The 21,725-nt window shown below is 43.6% G+C and overlaps 1 protein-coding gene across 2 annotated transcripts; it reads right to left on the bottom strand.

The window, feature by feature from the left end:
* Positions 1 to 1,039: 1,039 nt before the first annotated feature.
* ICOSLG (inducible T cell costimulator ligand) lies at positions 1,040 to 17,237 on the bottom strand. Of its 2 annotated transcripts, none has more exons than XM_030283301.4 (7): positions 16,970 to 17,237; positions 12,250 to 12,290; positions 9,503 to 9,874; positions 8,745 to 9,029; positions 7,008 to 7,184; positions 5,524 to 5,559; positions 1,040 to 3,190 (listed from the first exon to the last, which is right to left on the bottom strand). In XM_030283301.4, the coding sequence occupies exons 1-7, from the start codon at positions 16,981 to 16,983 to the stop codon at positions 3,180 to 3,182; spliced, it is 936 nt and encodes a 311-aa protein (XP_030139161.4). In that variant the 5' UTR covers positions 16,984 to 17,237; the 3' UTR covers positions 1,040 to 3,179. The 2 variants fall into 2 exon arrangements, with proteins under 2 accessions (XP_030139161.4, XP_072791492.1); XM_072935391.1 differs by lacking the exon at positions 16,970 to 17,237 and adding an exon at positions 16,478 to 16,515.
* Positions 17,238 to 21,725: the final 4,488 nt, after the last annotated feature.

The raw sequence follows: 21,725 nt of genomic DNA, 5'->3' as shown, positions 1-21,725 counted from the left end.
AGGAGCTCCACAATAATCCTCAAGGGGAGGGACAAGATTAAAATGATTCCATCCCATGTTGTATCATGGAGGTGCTGAAGGCCCTAATGCCCACCACATATTGAGAGGAAATTCCCAAGAGCCTAGCAGCTATGGGGGTGGGGGCATTTTCTCCCTCTGGAGTTAGGCTGTACTCAATTGTTCTTTAGAGCAGTTTCTGTTCCTCTGGAAAAAGAGAGAGGTTAGAGAAATTACACTTGGGGTAACTTTACCTTTTGCGCATGTTTGCTGCAAATATGAGAAAGATTCATTTTGCAAATTGGGAAACCAACAAATAAGTTTTCTTTGAAATAGCACAACAGCTACTGAGTACAGATATTGGAGTCAGGGTAGCTGGAAAAAGGGAATGCTTTTTTGAGCAAAAGAGATACTTCAGCTCTCACAGATAAAAAGATTTAAACAGTGAATTTGACAACAGGACAGATGGATCCAGATCACTAAGTAGCAACACTTGTTTTCTCTTGGGGCTTTCCATTTGTGGTTTACCAGCCATGCCACAAAAAAAGTCTTTCGCTTTTCTGTGAAAGTGAGTCCATTTATTAGTCTTCCTCCAAAGCTGCATCAACTGTTGCTCTCCTGTGCATGTGTTTAAGGGAGCTGCTGTCTTTAATGAAGGCAAACAGAGGGATGCTGGTGCTCCTGTGCAAGACTGGTCTGGGGGAGTGCAGTGAGCTGGTTCCAGTTGTGGAAGCAGGAGTGTGTGCTGTACCTTTGCTCTGCTTGGGGCTGTGGAGTTGGGTGAGAAACAGATGAATCAGCCCAGGCTTAGTGCTGCCTTCAGGCTACTGCCTAGCTTTTGTGGAGCTTGTTGTGTTGTTCAAGGGATTTTGTTGTGTGAGCCAAAATAAAGCAAAGGTGGTCAGCTCTGTGATGTGTTTGTCTCCCCTTACCTGAGGCCTTTGAAAAGGACGGGATGTGGCTAAAAGTAAAGCTGCCACTTCGGGTGGAGGCAATGGCTTGGATTAATTTATCTCTGTGTTTTGATAGATTTAGTCAAACATCCAGAAGAATTAATAGATTTTATTTAAAATATAAACATGGCATGTGAAGACAAAAACTGTTATTATGAAATTCCCAAGTCCTTTGACTGCTAACAACCAATGTCATTTAGGATTTACTGACCTCCAAGAATAGCTGGAACCCTAGGCTAAATGAAAGCACAGATTTTGCAAGAAAAAGCTTTTGTATTTAGGTGTATCCATGAAGTAGCCCAGAAGAAAATCTAACCAGTCAATTTGTTTCAATGCCAGATTGCAGAGCGACTACTACTGTCACTTCTCACATCTCTGAACCATTACAGCCGCAGATTATGAAAGTGGAAAACTAATTATAGAAAAGGTTTCTGTCAGTACAGCAGCACCAGAGCCTGCACAAAACAACTTCATGTGGCAGATAAGAAGGAAATGTCTGCAGAACTTTTTACTGAACCACTAGGAAATGGTTGCCCTGCACATCTGCATAGATGTTCACATTTTTGAGGTGTCTGCAAGCTTTTTTCAAGCAAGTTCCCTTTAGGGCACACTAAAGACTAGATTTGGACTCAGGAAATATGTGATATCTGGATTCATGGACAAGAGAGAAGCACAGCTACTTAGCTGGGAGCCTCCCTGGGGGTATTGCTTTGACAAAAGACAACTGCTTCACTATTTATTGCCAAATGGTCCTGCTTCCAGGTGATGTGAGGACAACAGAATTTCCACTCAGCTGGGAACTGAAAGTTGATCTTGATATGAAAAATCAGTGTCTGAGCACAGAGTTGATACTGGAGTGCCTCTTACACACAGAATAAGAACAAACAAGGCTATGACTTATTCACAAAAATCATAAAATTTCAGTCTAGCAACTTGTGCAGGAGAGGTCAAGTGTTTCCAGAACTCAGTTTAAAATAACAATCTCCATCCCCCCGTGACAAGATGGGGAAACTGTCCCATCTGGAAAACAGAGCTAGTAGAAATTCCTCCTCCTTCAAAATTTCATATCATCAGCAAAGTTTACTGTTTTGCTATTTTCAGCCAGTCAGTCTGGCTGACCTGGGGCTGAAGCAGCAAGGCACATGCACTGGCACAAGGAAAATGCAGTTCTTGGCTTTCTGGACATTAATTGCAAACACACTGATAGAATTTGGTATTTGTTCTTTTTTGTTTTGTTCGATGTGTGCAAGGATGAGACACAAGCACAAGTTTAGTTTAAGACCTTCAGTTTAAAAGCCTCCCTGGAAGTCACAGGAAGGTGCTTAAATAAATATTCAGTTGAATCAAGCAGAGCTCAAACACAGTTTTTGCTCTGTCCTGAGAAGGGTAAGTCCAGGTAACATGACATTCATATAGCAGAGAGCACTACTTTTAATTGGACAGATTTCCACAGCCTGTTTTTTCCCACAGCTGGCTCCTGTTGAAAGTGGAAGTCCCCTTTTTGGTGGAATATTTGGTGAAAACCAAAATACTGCTATCAAGTCTTAAAGAGGGCACCTTCTCTTAAGATAACACATTCAGTATTTGACCCCATTAGAGCAACTCCTATTTTGAGAGGACTGGGCCAAAGTGCTCTGCCTGGCTCTGTACAGAGTAGCAGCTGGTGAAAAGAGACAATGAAAGGATTGTTCTGGAGAGAGAAACATGGAAGAGGTCACAAATCTCACTCTGCAGAGTTCTTCAGTTTCCTTGCTTTGTTTTAGCTGCCTTTCTTCACATGCAGTAGCCATCCTCGGGGTAAGGGAACAACAGGAACGTCCCATGCTCCTGAAACGTGGCTGCTTGTGCTCCTGACAGTCCTCAAGGATCATGATGAGAGACTGGACAATCACCAGCTTCCAGTGGTCTGGCACAGAGCAGCTGAGTCCCAGGCTTTGTGCTTTCCCCAGCACAGGTGCCCAAACCACTGACAATCACCGAGGACTGTCTAAAGTGCTGAGCTGGAGTGGTGATACGACTGTGCTGTGGACATAGTCCACAGAATAGTCCAGAAAATCCTGCAGATTTTCCTCTTTTCCTCTCTCTTGTGTTCTAGAAGCTCTTTTTTTTTTTTTTTTGCCATCTCTCGGCAGAAATCTGTCACTTGTATTACAAACAATGCTCCCACTGAGGGAGTGGTGCTTCTCTTGACACATCTCCAGCTGCTCAAATTGTTGGCAGACCTTCCATTTAAGCAGGTGCTGTAAAAACAAAATAACTAATTTTTATAAAAAAGTAGACAAAAAACTTCCTCAGAAATAACAATTCTTACGTAACCCATGGAACAAGCTGCAAAGCTATGGAAAAGACATATTTATGCTGCTGAGAGAGAACTGGGGAGAAGTCATGCTTGGGTACCAGAGACACTGGGAGCTTTCTGTCCTCATGCCACAGTCTGGAAGTGCCTTTCTGTGCAAATGGAAAAAGTGTCCTCCCTTGTGAAGGGATAACAGTGTCACCTTGGGTTCCTTTAAATCTACTTCAGAGAATGAGATGGCCAAGAGAAAACAACTGCCTTAGCCTCCTCTCAGGAAATGAAAGGATTCCTTCAGATAATAGTTCAGAATTGCCCCACCTCTGAATTTCTCCTCACCACAGCATCCTGCCCCACTGATTGGAATGGGTGTCTGGAGAGACTAATCCCACCAGGATGGAGTTACTCTTCTTTACAATCTGCCTTCTTCCCACTTTCCAAACTCTTTATTGCCTTTGTAACAGCACAGTTAGTTTCAGTAATTTCATTTTGGTTTCCAGTATTCAGGACTCTCACTGCCATGAAACAACCTGGCATTCTTCATAAGGTACCAGAAACAGAAATGCATTTACAGCAGTATTGAAAAGCAAAATGCTGTGGCAGAGCATCCCCCTAGATGCACCTCCCCAGGGCCTTACCCACATCTACCACACACAACTACCAAACTACCAAATAATGAAACTACCAAATAATGATTGAATTAGGCTAGAATTTCTCCTAGAGCTCATCTTTTGTACTGAAGTAGTACCAGCTTTATTTCTAAATAATTCCTGACAGATACTGGTTTTCTCTTTTGTTAAGAAATCACAAAGCAACAAACCTGGACTGATGGAGGCTTGATAGCCTGGACAAACTCTGCCTCAGTGCTCAACTACCATCACCCTTACACAATTTCTTCTAACATCTGGCTTAAATCTCCTTTGTTTAAATCTGCTGTGCCTTAATTACAGTGTCAGCTGGGTTAGCACAATAAATAACTTGTCCCATCCTCTCAAAAGACACTCTGAAGTGGGTTGTTATTGTGTCCTTAATCAGCCTGGCCTTCTCCAGCCTAAACAGACATAACCAGTCTCTCACCAGAGATCACATTCCCTGGACCATTTTCATTTCTCTGGTATTGATCCAAGTTGCCCTTAAACTGGGATGCCCAAAACATGGCCCTAGAGATGGGACAGCTTCTGTCATCAGTGAGCTGCCAAAGCTGCTGCCCCACCTCCTCTTCCACAAGTCCAGTGGAGAAATGACAACAAAAAGACAGCACCTGGGAGGTGCTTTTGCTTTGTCCTTAATGAATAAATCATGCTGCAGCTGCCTTCAATACAAGATTAAATATTTACTCTTACTTTTGTCACAGAGGTTTTTTTACTAATGGGGTAAGTCCAGGGATCAAACAAGAAGGGCCTGGTATAAGTAAGTCTGGAGAAGAAAAAGTTGACTTTACATGAGCTGCTTGTGTTACGTCAATACAGTTCCCAGGAGCAAAAGGAGAAAATGTCTCTTATTTTAAGGAGAAAATCCATCCTCCCCCATAGATTATGCTCTGCAGGAGGGAGTGCAATGGCTGTTGATGTTTAGCAAATACAAATGTTGGGGATTATGCTGAGGTCTGGAAAATAACTGACCATTAACTCAGTTTCCGTGACTGTCAAAGAAGTTCCAAGAAAAGTTTTTTAAGGGTTATTTTTCTTCTGTTTGATACTGTGAATTGGGTACATTCACAGCATCTGCTACAGCAAACTATGCTTTAACTATTACAGTTTTAGTGAAACCACAGTATTTTCTGCTTGTTCTACACAGACACACAGACAACAGTCATTAGATTGAGTAGAAACTACCAAATAACATATAAAATAGGCAGATACTTCACCCTGTACTCTTGCAAGTCCTCTGTCAAATTTTTGTTCCAAATCTATCTTCTTTTGTTCACCCAATTTTCATTTTTTCCCTACTATAAATAACAAATTAATTTGTAAACCAGCTGGCCTGCAACATTGCCTTCTTGCTTATAAAAAATATGAACATGGTGAAGGTCTGAAGCGCATGCTTTTTCTAGGAGAGGAGGATTTTTTAAAAAATTGGGTGTATATAGGCTCACGTTCACAGATATGATGCAAATGATGTCCCTGTATCCCAGTTAAAGACCACCTAGGATGTAATGCCTGCAAAAATGCTTCAGTTTGTATCATCCAGCAAGTCTAATCTAAAGGCTTGCACTGAACTTGAGTACTGAAGCTATGAAGTTAAGTCACTTAAGACAAACAATATATTTTTAATACTTACAGCTGAGTTCTCCTTGGTCTTCTCTTTGTTGTACATCTGTTGAAATAAATGCATGGGTTTTAGCATGTAGGATAGACAACAGACTTCAGAAAAATTAGATTAATGTTAAACAACATCCATCAAAGCTGAGGGTTCAATGTACTAAATATTCTGTAAAATACAGTCCAATATTCTATTTGCTTACAACCCAGGCTACCATTTCAGAAAGGAGAGATTTTGGGATTGAAGTGATAGCACTGTTCCCCGTCTTGGGACAGTCCTGCTTCACTCTTGGGGTGTTTCTGAGGGAAGGACATGACTTCTACAAGAGCTGCTGCAGATCCTGGACAAGGTCATGGTCCTGCTTTCCCCTGATCTTTGCTGAGGCACCCAGGGCTGCTAACATTGAGGAAGAGGGCACGGACTGAAAACATGGATTGTCTTTGTCCATGAAAAGTGTGGTTGTCCCTGTTCTGTCCCTTAGATGTTAGCTCCTGGACACGGGCTTAGAGCGAGTACTCAGCTACATTGGCAGACTCCATCTGGTCCACAAGATGTCTTTTCAAGATTTTTTAGAGTCACACCAATCCAGTAACACGAGGGTTCCCATGTGACAGTGAGACCAGCTACATTTCTGCTTGATCTCAGCAGGATCCTGACCCTTAATCATCCAGCCAGTGACTCTAAAGCTCTCAGGACTGAATTATGCTCTGATTTCTGCTTCAAACTGTGCTAAGCTGAGCGAGCTACTGACCCCAGTCCTGTTTCATGCCATCTGTCCACAAGGAGCCTGCAGGGATCACAGCTGACAAACCATGGCCCAAACAGACACAAAGTCTGAGTTACTCTCACATCCAGAAATACTTCCTGTGAGGCTCAGAATTCACAGAATCACTGGGTTGGAAGAGACCTTAAAGATCATCAAGTCCAACCCAGCCCCAACACCTCAACTCAGCCCTGGCACCCAGTGCCCCATCCAGGCTTTGTTAAACACACCCAGGGATGGTGACTCCACCACCTCCCCAGGCAGCCATTCCAGAACTTTATCACCCTTCCTGTAAAAAACTTTTTCTTAATATCCAATCTATATTTCCCTTGGTGCAACTTGAGACTGTGTCCTCTGGTTCTGTCAGTGCTGCCTAGAGAAAGAGACCAGCCCCAGCTGACTACAACTACTCTTCAGGGAGTTGTAGAGAGTGATAAGGTCACCCCTGAGTCTCCTTTTCTCCAGGCTGAGCACCCCCAGCTTGGAGCATGACACAGAAAGAGGAAGAAAGGCTCAGACACAGGAAGAGAAAATCATAAAGAATAACATATCCTGGGGCACTACACTTCCTCCCCAGGGCACTCCAAGTTTTTGTTAATGCCATGATTTCCTACTGCCAAGTTCAGGTAGCTTAGAGATGAAGTCATGCTTCATCTCTTCCTGTTGGATAACATTAAGTATTTTGGCAAGTGAAAAAGGATTCTTCTAATTTGGTCACGCAAATGAAGTGTCTCATTACCTTTATAGGATGCTAGATTAGATGACCTCCTTCTCCACAGGCAGCAGATTAAACCAGTTAGAAGACCAATCACAGAGACAATGCCAATGATGCCAGCTGCTTGAGCACCTCGTCCTTTTTTTTCTGGGTTTCCATCACTTTCTGTGCCAGAACCACTGACTTTCTTCTGTTGCGTGTCTAGAATAAAATAGAAAAGGATTTCATAAGGTGTAAATTTTCACATTTCATACCAGGCAAATATTTCACCATGTTTTACATGCATAAAAAATTCTGAAGGAGTCAAGATTTGTGCTATTCATATCACCGTGATTTTGGTGATTCCTTCTGAGTGAGACACATTTCTGAGTAATTATGTCTAAATACCAGTTTACTCTTCCCTGTCATCATAATGCATCCATCCTTCTTTCTTACTTTTTCTTTTTTCCTTCCAGCTTTGAGAGACTGTATGTTTGGGCTTGTATCTAGACTCATTTGAAAATAAATCTATATAGAATCTATAATGTAAACCTGATAGTATTCAGAAAAATGGGTGAAAACCTGTTTCCCTGAAGTTAGTGAAGAATCTTCACTCATTGTTGCAAACTGAAGGCTTCAAATCACATCTCTTACTCTTTCAAGTGCAATTGAGAGACTTTAAAAACACCCACAAAAATAGTAATATGAAGGTCTTTTCCCTCAGAAGACAACATGACAATGCCATTAGGAAACTAATGATGAGGTTACTTAGTTTTCCTTTCATTTGGGATGACAGCATGGTATATTATCACATAAACATCTACTGTGCAACTTCTGCTTGTGTTCAATTTTTATTCCTGGAAATAGTTTATATCGTTTGCCTACATTCATGGGATCAGTGTTTGGGGTGTTCAGGTAAATTAGCTGTGGGTATCCAGCTACAGTTATGGAAACATTCCAACCCCCTTGCACCATGGTGCAGAGACCTGTGAGACAAAAGTGTGGCTGGAGGCAGGCCCAGGAACAGCAGTGAGATCAAACAGCCACCTCCAGATCAGCCTTCCCACTCCAGATAGATTGTCTGCACAGCTTTTTGGAAATGATGAACTGCAGCAGTGGTACTGTAACTATAATTTCTTCATACTTTTTTCTTTTTTTTTTTTTAATATCTTTCTGGTTTTGTGAAGACTTGAGTGACTAATTACTTGCTTTTACTATTAATCATCACATCAGCAATAATTAGCACATTATACTTGTGCCGTAAGGCACATTGTTCTTTTGAGCTCATATTGCCCATTTGCTGCAGACCTAGTTTAAGTTGTGAACAGTATTAAATTGAGTTTTGGAGAAGCTGGAAACTGAACTTTGGAACTCAACAGAGTAAAAAGCAAATGTTAGTGTTGCAAGGCCATTGGGTAGGGTGTCATAAATCATAGATCTGCTGTATCGTGGCACCTTAAAAACAACCTGACTCCCCAAACCACCATGTTCCTGAGGAACTAAAACGTTATGCTCATCAACTTCCTCAGATGCAAGAGCTTCTCAGTGCTGTTGTCATAACACACTTGGTAGGTCATTCACTTCAGTGTGGAAGATTTAAACATCAGGTCCATGGCTAAGCATCAATGGAGCTTGAAACAAAGCCCGAGACCTTCTCAGAACATTTTGGAACTACTGAATTAATGCATTACCCTCATTAGTGTGCATCTACAGACAGAGACACGCTGCTTGATATTCCTGCTACCTAGAAAACAGAGGCAGCATGAGGGAATGGGAACTTACAGTTGGCTGATAGATTTTCCTGCAGCATCTCATTTTCTATGGAGCACTCTATTTGCATGTTGGAAGTGGCTTTCACCTTCAGTGTGCTAAAAACACTGAAAGTGCCATCGTCGTGGGTTATGATATCTGTTTTTGATGGAGACAGGAGACTGTTGTTCACTTTATTGATCCAGTAAACATTGGGCTTTGGGTATCCATTGCCAGACCTGCAGTAAAAGGTCACCTCCTCTCCAGTGCTGTCACTGTTCCTTATTGGTCCACTGAGTATTGGTTGGCTGTAACTCACTGGAGAGCAAGAAGAAAAATAAATAGTTGTTGACATTTTGAAACGTACCGGAAAGGCAAAATTTTGAGGTGGATTCTGAACAAACTGCTGGGTTTCACACCACCCTCATGACTTGAAAGAGAAACACCTGCAGGTTTGGTCTGTAAAGCAGAGAGCTGAGAGAATCACTGGGAGGGCAAAAAGCTAAGCCAAACCCAAAGGAAGAAAGGACCAACTTCAGCTGCTGTCACCCAGTCACATGCAAGAGCTCTCATACCCATGAAAAACAAGAAAATAAACATACGCTGGGTAAACAGCTTTTACATGCATGCAAGGTTTACATTCCCTGTCTGTAACATTTAAATTTAGCAGAGCAGACTTCATTTCAGCAAAGGGCAGAAGTCTGTTGCAAAATAAAATGTGTGCTTAAATATAATACCACAAATTTGAAAAGTGGAAATGAGAATTTGGACAAAGTGACACAAGCTCTTACCTGCTAAGCTGAGAACCACTTCTGCCTGGTGAATCACTTTGGGAAGTTCAGTTTTCTCCTGCACTATGCATTTGTATGTATGTCTATCGCTCTGGCTGACATTTAGCAATAGCAGAGAAAAGTCACCATTTTCCAACCTATCCCAGAATAATTGAGTCCTGTCTTTAAAGTGAATACACTGATTACTGTTATCATCTTGGCCAGAGATCAGTGCATGCACAACTGAACACTTTTCCTGATAGGAATCATCAGCTATTTGCCAATATACACGTAGATTTTTTAATTGCAAGGGTTTTTTTTCATTATAAATGCAACTTAGTGTGGCGTTGTCTCCAAGTTTACTGATGATGTTCTTCTTCTCTAGTGCAGTAACTACAAGATTAAAAGAGAGAGAGAGACAATGGAGGTTATGGGGGGAAAAAAGTAATTATTTTCATTATGCCACATATAGACTCTGGTATTAGTTTTATAGCAGGTAAGTGAGGATGCTCTCTTCATAGTCATTCCTATTCCCCAAATTTCCAGTGGCTATTTCTCTCCATGTCCATTTGTCTGTGCATTCATTGTCCAAAGGGACATTTTCTTTGAGACCCAAGCAGTGTTAATCATTCCAAGCCCCATGGATAGATACATTTCACTTTGCACACTGACTGCAGACACATGTTCAAGTCCTCATGCTTCAAAAATCAGTTCTTTTTTTTTTATTAATAAAAATGCCAAATAACTGTGCTTAGATCACAAGAAGTGGAAACATTGATAAGTAAAAGTGCTGCCATTATTTTGAGACTCAAAAAATCAAGAAGGGGAGTAAAAGCAGTATTTCTCAAAGCTGGCATGACAAAGCAACCACATTTTATTGCTACTATCAGTGACACACTCTGAACAAATACACTCAGCTTGCAAACCAGCATGACCAGTTAGCTCCAGTGACACATTCATTAGACATTTAAACCCTGAGGGTCACTTGGGGATGGATCCTCCCAGCTGGATCCATCCCCTCCAGACCAGCAGCCAAAACCTCCCTGGTGCAACTGGTGGCACCACAGCAGTGTTTGTGTGTGCCAGGGAATAGGGGTTGGGCATGGGGCTGGATGGGAGAGATTACAGCTGGGAGAAGGGATTATGTGGGTGGGTGACAGAGGGAAAGGAAGATGAGACGAGTATGTCAGAATCTGTGGGTATTGATGATTCCAAGATTGTAGAAAGTCTCTGTCTTTCTGCCCCGTTGCCAAAGAAGAAGCCATAATTCATCTGTGCTGTTTTCAAGGTTGTTTATTCTGTTTATCTCTAACATGTTCTGCTGCCCTGCCGCAGCTCTGTCCTGCAGGGCAGCGTGTGGGGCTCTGCCCTCAGTGGGATGTTACAAACATTAAATACCAGAAACTACCTGTGCTGGATTTACAATAACGTGCCAATATCTGTCACCTACGTTGAACAGTGTGTCCCCAGCCTGAACCAACAGAAAAATGCCAACACTGCAGTGAAACATGGAGGGCATGAAGAAGGAGAAAAAGGACAAGACACACCCAATTTCCTCCATCTTGTCCCCTTTGGACCCCTTATCTAGAATCCTAATATTTTACTTTTGCACCCGTGCCGCACTTAATTATTACTGATATCAAACACTCAGAGCTTGTAATTCATCCTGTAAGATTGAAAACTCTTTTCCATGGACAGAGATCACAGACAGTGTCTCTGGGGGCTCTGTCCAGGGGGGTTCCTGACCCCTGCCAGGGTTCCAGACCTTCCAGGGCAGCCAGAGGGAAGCTCTGGATTCTGACAGGAGTGGAGGTTTGGAAAGGCAGAAACAGCACGTGGTGAGGTGGGAGGGAGGTGTTAAAGGGGAACCTGTCTTTGTGAGGGTGCACTGGACTCAGAAACAGCTCATCTACACATCTGAGTTGGGCACCCTGGTCTAAAACTACCACTGAGGCAGACACAGTGCTTGCAGGGAGAAAGGCAGGATATTTACCAGGCACTGGGACTGAAATAACAAGCTTGAACTGCAACACAATTGCTTGGCTCAGATTTTAGGAAACCAGGAAAGTGAATGCCCTGGCAAGATGGGTGCAACTCCATGACTGGACAGAAATAGGCCAGCCAGCATCTATTGAGACTGAATCTGGTACAGTTTGTCCTGATATTGGGGCCAGGGAATTTCCTTGGTGACTTTGTTGAGGTCCTTCTCAGTGATTAAGCAAGAACAGAAGAGAGAACTTTAAAACCACTTAAATATCACCCGGTGGCGTGATTTAATTCTACCTTTGTTTTGCAAGGGATATTTTTGAACTGTAGTAAAAGTAAAATTATTAACAGTAGGAGTAAATTTACTACTAATAAGCAGTAGTAAAATTACTAGTATTGACTACTTGATACCACGATGTATAATTCTACTCTTAAATGTACAGGCATGTTAGATCTGCTTATCAACAGCTCTTATTACTGCACTTCTAAGGCCTTTTGTTGACAGAGATAAGTACACAGGGAGGTCTCTGAAGCAAGCAAAGCAATCTGAGCAAGAGCATCCATAAGGTCCCTAGCTGTTCTCTGCAATAAAATGGATAGAAATTCATTGTGTCTTCTTTCCCTGATGCATGTCAGAGAAACATTTCACTCTGAGGAATTTTTTAGTATCTTGTAGAAAACACAGAGATGTTCCTATTGTACATTTTACAACTACTTTTTTATTTGGCCAAACACATTAAATGGTGGGCAGTTAAATTTTTACTGAGTTTTTCTGAACTTACCAGCTTTCTGGATAAGAAGGAGCAGTAACAGAAATCTGTACCTAAAACGAAAAGCAAACAAGTGTTACAACTGACTTTGCATTTCTGTTGTTTAAATAAGCAATAAACCCAATTTTGATTGTTTTAATATAGTGGCAGAAGTAGGTAAATTAGGTACTGCTCCTGTGTAATGCCCCATTAAGTATTTGCATTTTTGACAGCTGCAAAACTTCTGTTTGTACAACTCAGCAGTGGTTTGGTGGTCAAGGCCACGAATAGCAGCAAAGTGCACTAATATTGGAATCAGGGCAGAGGGCATGAAGCTGGTGTTAGGCCTGTCTTCTCTTCTGAAAGAATCGACTGGTTTGCTGGACAAACAGGCTCTGGAGGCCATCTGGGCCACTGGGAGGGACAGTGGCTGCACAGGTCAAAACCCGTTTTTCCAATCTTTTGCTGAAACCAAAGGAGTTATCATTTTGTCTGGTTAAAGGAAAACAGCCGCTGACCATGCTGCCCATCAGGTTGTGCACTGGGTAAAAATGTGTAAACAGGAAACCTGCTGATAGTGGAGAGCTGTGCAAAGGTTTTTGCTGGGAAGAATTTGGTGTGTTTGATCACTCAAGGGGCAAATGTGTGCAGGAGTTTCCCCAAAGGAAAGGAGGCCATAGGAAACCCAATTTAACCCATTCATCCCACAGGGGTTTAAGGGAGATAAATGGACAGCACTTCCCTGTGAGTTACTTGAAAATAGCTTTTTACCACCACACCTAGTTACACAATGTGCTCTTGTTCCTCCAGGCTGCTGTAGGAAGTGGAAGAAAGGTGGTGGAAAGTTTTGGAATGAGAATTATGTGGGTGAGCTGGGCACCTTGATATTGCTGAGGTGCAATAAAGTTTCAAAGCTGAGCTGGCAGGCAGAGTGACAGGAGTGCTGGCCTGTCACCTTTGCAAGCAGGACTGGGAACACTACCTGCGTTCAGCTGGCTCCCTTCCCCCAGAGTTCTCATGATGCCTCAAGTTTTAGCTTTCATATTTTACAGATTCTGTACTGCATTTGTGTATAACTCTGAATTTCATATAAAGTGTTAGGAAGTTCTCCTCACAGTTTAGTCAGACAAAACAGTCCTTTTTCAGCCCGAGAACCAAGGACACTGTTGCACCTTCAGCCCCAAAAAGTGCAAACAGCAGTGAATTGAGGAGAGCAATCTGGGAGGCTGTAATTAGACAATTAACCCCAATATGGAAATGAACCAGGACTTATGTATGTGTGAAAAGGTGTGACTCAGGAGTCCATCTTGGGTGTCGCCCCAGGCTCTTGTACTGCCAGTGTATCCTTTGAAAGCATTTTAAATAAACCCCTACATTATTCTTCTAACACTGTCTAGCCTCTGTTCTAGGCAGCCTCCCAAGGCATCACTCAGCCCTCAGCCAGGCCGAGCACTGAGCCCTGGGCTGGGCAAAGGGACAGTAGCTCCCAGCAGGCCATTTCTGTCCAGGACTGAGCTCCAGAATCTCCCACCCAGGCCAGGCACTGCCTTCTCTGCAAACCAACCCTGCTCTGCCTGGCCCTCCTCCCTCCAAGGCCTAACCTAAGCTCGCTCCTCACCAGCCATTTCTCACTTTGCTGTGCTTTACAAAGTCCCCTCTCTTTCAGGCTTCCTGCCCTTTCCCCACAGCTTCTGCTCCTTTCTCCAGCCTAGCACAGGAATTCACACATCACTTCCCAGGCACAGCTTTGCTCCTGTCCAGCTTTACTCCCACCACCTGCCTGGGCACAACTTGGGGCTCCTTTGCTGCAGAGGAGTGTCTCTAATTTCCCACCTGCCCCCCAATAAAATTATCATATTCCCAAACATATTCAGCTTCCCATGCAGAAAGTAGAGGGCATTCCTGACACAAAATCTACCTCTACTTGAAGCCCCATTTCCAGAGCCTGAGGTGGAGAAACTTTAGAGGGGAACCAGCCTGAATTGTATTATTTTTTGTATAAAGAAAACACTTTATTTTCTTCTTCTGTGTCCTTTGAAATGATTTGATAGATGAGGCTTGAAAAGTTTAAGTGGATGCCCAGAGTGGAAAATTTCTGCTCTATTACTCAAGTAAATCTGCAGTCAGTCCCAGGGAATCACACCTAAGCATTCTGTTCTGTCTCTTCTACTACTTCTCTTACATTAAATAGTTTATTAACCAATATCAAAGATGAAAACATACAACTCTAGAAAACAGAACAACAATAGATTTTCTTTTACTCATGCATAAACATAACTGTAAAGATTTTGACAGTGGCTTTTACACGTGGATTTGTATTTTATTCCTGTTGGCTTTTTCACACTGTACAGGATCTGTCTTGGCAAGCTCAGCTCATGTAATCCTCAATATTTCTTAATCCCATGCCTGTGTTTGTTTTATTATTCCCAACCCAAGTTAGAAGCTGTGGCTATAGCAACTCATTGGAATAGAATGAAAACAGTAACTGACTGATGCTTATGTGACTCTCTAGGGAATTTCCCACGGTAGGCATTTGCTAATGCCAACAAACATTTAGATATTCAGCCAGAACTGATCCTCATCTATCTGTATACAAAGCAGATCTTGATTTCTTATTTTAATTAATTATGCCACAGTCAAGGTTGGACACATCCAGAGATGCCAAATCCTTCTTCTGGAAGGAAGAGGCAGCTGTGGCTTTGTGGGGGCAGTGTCCACCCATGATGTTCCCCTGGAATGGCTTTAGTTCCAAGCATCAATTGGAAAAAGTGAGCAATGCTCTGCCTGCTCTCTACATTCGCTCAGATTTTGCCCTCTGCATTCACTCAGATCCTGTGTTGATCACTAGCAGTGAACTCAATTAAGTGATGGCATAACTGCGCTGCCTCCTTCAGATCTTGCTCTCCTAATTTTTAAAAAAAAAAATATTTAAACTTTTTTACTTTTTCAATTATTTCCCACACCTTCCTCTTCTGCAAGTGTTTTAAAATGCCATGTGAAACAGGAGAAAGTTGCACTTCCCCTTTCATGGGTGAGATGATTCTTCCTACCAGCACCTCCAACTTTTTCATCACTCCTCATCTCAATGCCATGGGATATTGCCGCTGTGGCACACTCTAGCATACTGGTGCTTGAAATAACAACTTAGGGGGCTTTGCTCCACTGCTAAGACCCACTTTGTCCCTTAGCCTTGTGGCGACACAAGACTGGAGGGATCTTCTCGGTCAGTGCCCTAAGCAGGTCACCTGCGGAGCTTTTTTAACACTGCTGTAAAGCAGCGCTAACCGGGGCAATAAACCCCAGGTGAGTCACATCCTATCGCAACCCTCCCGCTCAAAACATCCATAAAAGGCCCGTCAATTGCCTGGAGCCCTCGATGGCGTCGTAGGGACAGGGGATCCCTGCCCGGGCTGCCAGGGAGCTCTGGAAAAGCCCGGCTTCCCCCATCCCATCTCCCTTCCCCCTCCCGCGGCTCCGGGAGCGCTGCGGGCGGACGGGACCTGCTCCGGAGCCTGTCCCGGGTCCGGAGGTCGCCCTGACTGCAGTTCAGCAGCCCAACCCCCACTATCGCTTTCCCTGCCCGCTGCAGCAGCGAAACTCGGGTTTTCCTAAGGGGGATGCAAATCCACGCCCGATGCAGCAGCAAAACTCGCGTTTCCCTAAGGGGGATGCACATTCCTGCCCATTGCAGCAGCCAAACTCGCGTTTCCCTAAGGGGGATGCACATTCCTGCCCATTGCAGCAGCCAAATTCGCGTTTCCCTAATGGGGATGTACATCCCTGCACTCTGTAGCAGCAAAACTCGCGTTTCCCTGAGGGGGATGCACATCCCTGCCCGGGAAGCGGCCGAACTCGCTTTTCCCTAGGGGGGAGGCACCTCCAGACCCGCTGCAGCAGCAAAACTCACGTTTCCCTAAGGAGGATGCAATCCCTGCCCGCTGCAGCAACAAAACTCGCGTTTCCCTAAGGGGATTGCAAATCCACGCCCGATGCAGCAGCAAAACTCGCGTTTCCCTAAGGGGGATGCACATCCCCGCCCGGGCAGCGGCCGAACTCGCTTTTCCCTAGGGGGGATGCACATTCCTGCCCGCTGCAGCAGCAAAACTCGCGTTTCCCTAATGGGGATGTACATCCCTGCACTCTGTAGCAGCAAAACTCTCGTTTCCCTGAGGGGGATGCAATCCCTGCCCGCTGCAGCAGCAAAACTCACGTTTCCCTAAGGGGGATGCAAATCCACGCCCGATGCAGCAGCAAAACTCACGTTTCCCTGAGGGCGATGCACATCCCCGCCCGGGCAGCGGCCGAACTCGCTTTACCTAGGGGGGATGCACATTCCTGCCCATTGCAGCAGCCAAACTCGCGTTTCCCTAAGGAGGATGCAATCCCTGCCCGCTGCAGCAGCAAAACTCACGTTTCCCTAAGGGGGATGTACATCCCTGCCCGCTGTAGCAGCAAAACTCTCGTTTCCCTAAGGGGGATGCAATCCCTGCCCGCTGCAGCAGCAAAACTCGCGTTTCCCTAATGGGGATGCACATCCCTGCCCGGGAAGCGGCCGAACTCGCTTTTCCCTAGGGGGGAGGCACCTCCAGACCCGCTGCAGCGGCAAAACTCACGTTTCCCTAAGGAGAATGCAATCCCCGCCCGCTGCAGCAGCAAAACTCACGTTTCCCTAAGGAGGATTCACATCCCCGCCCGGGCAGCGGCCGTCGCGTCCCACGGCAGCAGCGACCCTTCCCCCGCGGCCACCACTCACCCTCGCGGCTTCATCGTGCCGGGGCCGTGCCGAACCAGCCGTGCTGAGCCGAGCCGAGCCGTGCCGAGCACCAGCTGCCCGCTTGGGGCCGTTCCCTCTTCCCTCCCACGCCTGCCCCGCCGGGGATTTCCGCTTTCCGAGCGCCCGGTGCGCGGCAGCGGGGACCCGGCACAGCCCGGCCCGGCCGTGTCGGGGGCTCCATCCCCACTGAGCCCTTTCCAGACCCTCCTTGGGGCCGCTGGGTGGGGGATCCCGGCTCCCGCACACCCGTGTGCCCTGCGGGGAGGACGCCGGTCCCCGTCAAGCCTATCACCGCTGTTGGGGAGCCGGGGCTGGGCAGCTTTTTCCATGGCACGGAGACAGCAGCGTCCTCTTGGCTCTGCGAGGTGCTGGAGATCGGTCCCCGCACCCTGTGCCCTCGGGGATCTCGAAGAATCCTGCCTGGGAACCGGGAAAGTTGTGTTTCAAAGTACGTTAGGTGTATGCTTGCATAAATAGCGTATTTATTCTATGTTTATATTCTGTAAATAGCTAAATGGGATGTGCTAGAGAACAGAACTGCACCTGGAGCTGCCGTAGGTGTGTTGGTGAGGGGGTGTTTTAGCACCACCCGGGTGTTTGAAAGCTGCGGTTCTCGGTCTCGACAGTTTCAGTTTTTGCTCCACATCAGTGGCTGTGTTTGCCTTGTTTGTTGTCAGGAGCTGCAACCCAGCTGGGACCCCTTTGCCAACGGGAGCGTTTGTGACACGCAGCCAAAGCTGTCACAGCAGTGATTAAAAGCCTGCCACGTTCGTGTTTTATTTTTTTCTTGGTTTTAGTCACCCTGGGAATGCGATTACGTCGTGCACAGCGAACATGAAACTCTGGGGTTGTGTAAGACCCGCAGTCTCAAGGCCATTTCCGCTGCCAGCCAGCAGCAAAAAGGGGGATTTCAGTTTTGGGTCTTAAAGCTGACACTACTTCAGCCTCTCTGTGTATACTGACACCTGCAAATCAGTGATCAGTTGGGATCTCTGATCACAGTTTAAATATGTCTAAATTGAAAGGAAGATAAACATTCCTAGGGAATTCTGCCTGAATCAGAGCATATCTACATCAGCCAATTCATGTCTTTCATTGAGATATTTCCTGATGGGATATCTTAGTTTTTGATATTTTAGGTGTTGTTTTTAATAACAGGCATTTGGTGAACGTGGCTGCACACAGAATCACTGTTCTGTGCCTAAAAACTACCTGACTTTAAAAGCTTATATGTGTTTATATGTGGAGTTTATATGTGACTTTCTACAGTTCTGGATATAATTTTTTTTTCTTTCTAAGATACATAATTTGAAAGAACTCTTCTGCTGTTTTTTGAAATGGCTTCTATCCTACTTTTTTATACCTATCTGCCAGTTTTGGTGGAAAGGAATTTCCCAATAAGCAAGAAAGACAAATGTGTCTCCATAGCCAGGAATCTCTTTAAGATTTGGAAAGGTCAGGTTGCAAAGCACTTTGCTGCCTGCATCAGACTTTTGAATGTGGATTGCCTGATGAATTTTTAATCTATAAAGCAACCTTGTTTTCTATTTACCTTCTAAATGGTGTTCATGAAGGGCCAGCCTTATGCAGGTAACTTGCCCCTACCTGCAGAATTCATCAGACGTGAAATGTAATGTTCTTCTGCCACTGACTCCATTCCTATGGCACATACTGAACAACATGTAGTTAATAAAAGCGGGTTCTCATTGCCAAATCATTGCCATTACGTATAAATGTTTATGTCTTACCACATAAACAAAAAAAAAAAAAAGAAGCAGCTGCAGCTGATATGGTTTCTTGTATTTACACTGAATAGTATACAATAAAAATGGTTGTTTTTTTTTTTTTTGAACACAGACTTTTTAATATGGCATTTGCTAGCAATAAATCAGGGTATTTGGTTCAGGGTCAAAAGAGAGACTTAGCGACATGATCTTTGCCCTACAAGTATCCCATCAAAAACAAGATGAACAATAACAGACAGGGGCACGTGGAAAGTTTTCTTCAAAGATGTGGCTCCTCATTCCTCTTACTATAAACTTACAGAAAAAATCAGACAAGCAGCTGAGTTCCTAGAGTGATTTTTAAAACTTCCTAATTGTTGACAGCTAATTTGTCCTCTCTTTAGTGTGGACACACGACACAAAGCATCTAAGGCTGTCAGGAGAAGAAAGTAACTCGTATAGCTTGTGTGTGGCAAATATGTTGCCTATGGACTTTGAAACTGGAAACACTGGGAAAAAACTGGGAAAAAAAAAAAGAGGAAAACAATATCCCAGTTTTTCTGGGCTTTTAGAGAAGTGAGAGCTGTTTGCTTTCAAATGTGTGTCATGCAAAGAGAACTGGTGGATCTGCAAAACACCCATCTTGTTAATATAGTGACTGAGAATCCAGGGTGAAACAGAGACATACCTCTACATAGATAGAAGAAAAGATCTCAGACAGATTGAACACCTCTGGGGACAGGAAAAGGGGATGACGTGGCTGTGTGTAGTGTGTAGGACTTCAACTGTATTTGGAGTCAGTCAGCCATGAAAGAAGTGCTGTGACATCTGAAACATATCACATCCTTATGGAGTGGTGTCCACAAATCTCTGGTTTTTGCACTGTGGAGGTTTCCAAGCGTGGCACTAAAGCTGTACTAAAGTAAAGCATGACTTGCAATTGGGAAAAAAGTCAAGAGAAAAATCATAGTAGCTTTGGCCACTTGTGCCATTTTATGTAGTGGTAAAAACAAAAGAAGGTACAAGGCATGAATGATTTTGCAACACTTTTCCAGCACTTTTTCTCTGCCTACAGAGAAGCTAGTAGAATTAGCAAATGGAAGAGGGATGCTTAATAGAGGATGAGAGGAGGATTTGCACAAATATAGTTGTTTTCCTTAACTAGTGGAGACAGTGGAGTAAGACAGCAAAGCTGACTGCTAAGAATCTGGTGATGAGGGAAAAGATGCAATTGCAATTAAAGTATCTTGTGATTCAGAGAAAACCATTTGTGAGAAGTGAATGAACAAAGAGGAAACGATAGTCTATCTGTTTCCTCTCTTACATTTTGTTGTCACACCAGGTACTCAGAGAATTGGTCAAAATTATCACTTTTAACACCCAAATTCCAAGGTTGTTCCATGCTAAAGAGGAAACCTGTAGCCCTGTAGTGTTTTGGGCAAAATGTACTCTGTGTGTGTGGCAGCAATGACAATCCACTTATTTATACCCAAAAACGGAATGTACTGTGTTATGTTTAGTCATGTTTTTAGAAAGGAGCACTGATATTCACAGTTTTTTATTAATTGTGCATGTTAAGATAGTTGATTTCCTGTTGTTTTAGGAGTAGCAAGGGTAATAATTGCCTCAGCGATAATTTTACTTTTGCCAGCTCACGGTGTGTGGGCATGTTAAAAAAGAAATCCACCATGGTATGTCACTGCTGAAAATGTCTCTTGAGCCTCTTTTATTCAGGCCATATTATCCTGTGTGGAATGATTCCAAAGAGAAGAGTGCTCTTGCTGTCTGAATTGCCCTCTGCTCCTTTGCCAAGTTTCATTTCTGTCAAATATAATTTGCTCTGATCATGTGCTCAGGACATGAGATAATGCATCAAAGAGTCAGTTTGGGAATAGAGTTCATGAGCTTTAGGGTTCACAGGTTATAGAGTGTGAAATGCCTGCTGGAGAAAGGTTACTTTCTTTTGCCTAGTTTCACTCCACTGATTATAAGAATGACGAGAGAGGGAGCACAGCTGAATAAACTCAACCTCAAGGCAGATGCAGATGCCTTTAGCTGAAGAAGAGAAGGACCAGATTGTCTGAAACCATCCAGCAGTTTTCTTTCTTGAACAGGAAGTTGTTTGTTTTTAGGACAACTTCTTCAGCATGTCATTTCTGATCCCACATAACACATATAGCACTGGAAATCCTCTGAGCAATTAACAAAAAGTCCATCACAGCTAAGCCTGGATCCCAGTGACTGGCAAACTCTCACAGAAAGCATGAACAGGGAGTCCATGGAGCATACACTGGCTGCTCTCTGGTTAAAACTAAAACATAAAGGTATTTAAAACCTACCAAAACTAATTTCAAACCTCAGCCTTCCCAAACTATGGTAAGATGAAGTCCATAAAATGCCCTACAATTGAGGTCCCTTTTTGTTGTGATCATGGTGATCTTCTGTGAAGAGAACTAATGAAATGTTCAGAGAAAATGCTTAAGAGCCATTGTGACAACATCTGAACGTGAAACATTTGTCAGATGTAAACACAATCAATAAAGTCTCAAGACTAATACTTAATTAAGGAAATAAAATGCAGCACAAGTATTTGCTGTACAAACTAGATATTACATCAACAATTTTTAAGAAGCAGATTAAAAGAAAGAATATTATCCATAATTTAATTGTAACTTGATTATAATTATGTCAACATAACTGCTAAAATAAATGAGCTCTGATTTGAAATTATAAAACATATTAAGCATAGGTTTGAAAACTGGTATTGTGTTCTAAGTCTAAATGGATCTTATAAAAAGCTATTTTAAGAACAGGTGTTGTAAAAAAAATCTTAACACTATGTTGGAAAGCAAAAATGTATCTGTCCTGCTGTAAGCCATTGCCATGAAGTAAAGAATCTAGCAAATTTTGGAAATCAATCTCTGATATGAAAATATTCCCTCTTGAAGAAAAACAGCTGTAATCCTGCATACATTACTGTCAGAGCAAAACCGTGCCCATCACATACCAAA

This window comes from Taeniopygia guttata, chromosome 1 (assembly GCF_048771995.1).
Source record: "Taeniopygia guttata chromosome 1, bTaeGut7.mat, whole genome shotgun sequence".
Classification (NCBI taxonomy): Eukaryota; Metazoa; Chordata; class Aves; order Passeriformes; family Estrildidae; genus Taeniopygia; species Taeniopygia guttata.
The sequence above is the reverse complement of the archived record's forward strand: the minus strand, read 5'-3'. Positions and strand labels throughout refer to the sequence as shown.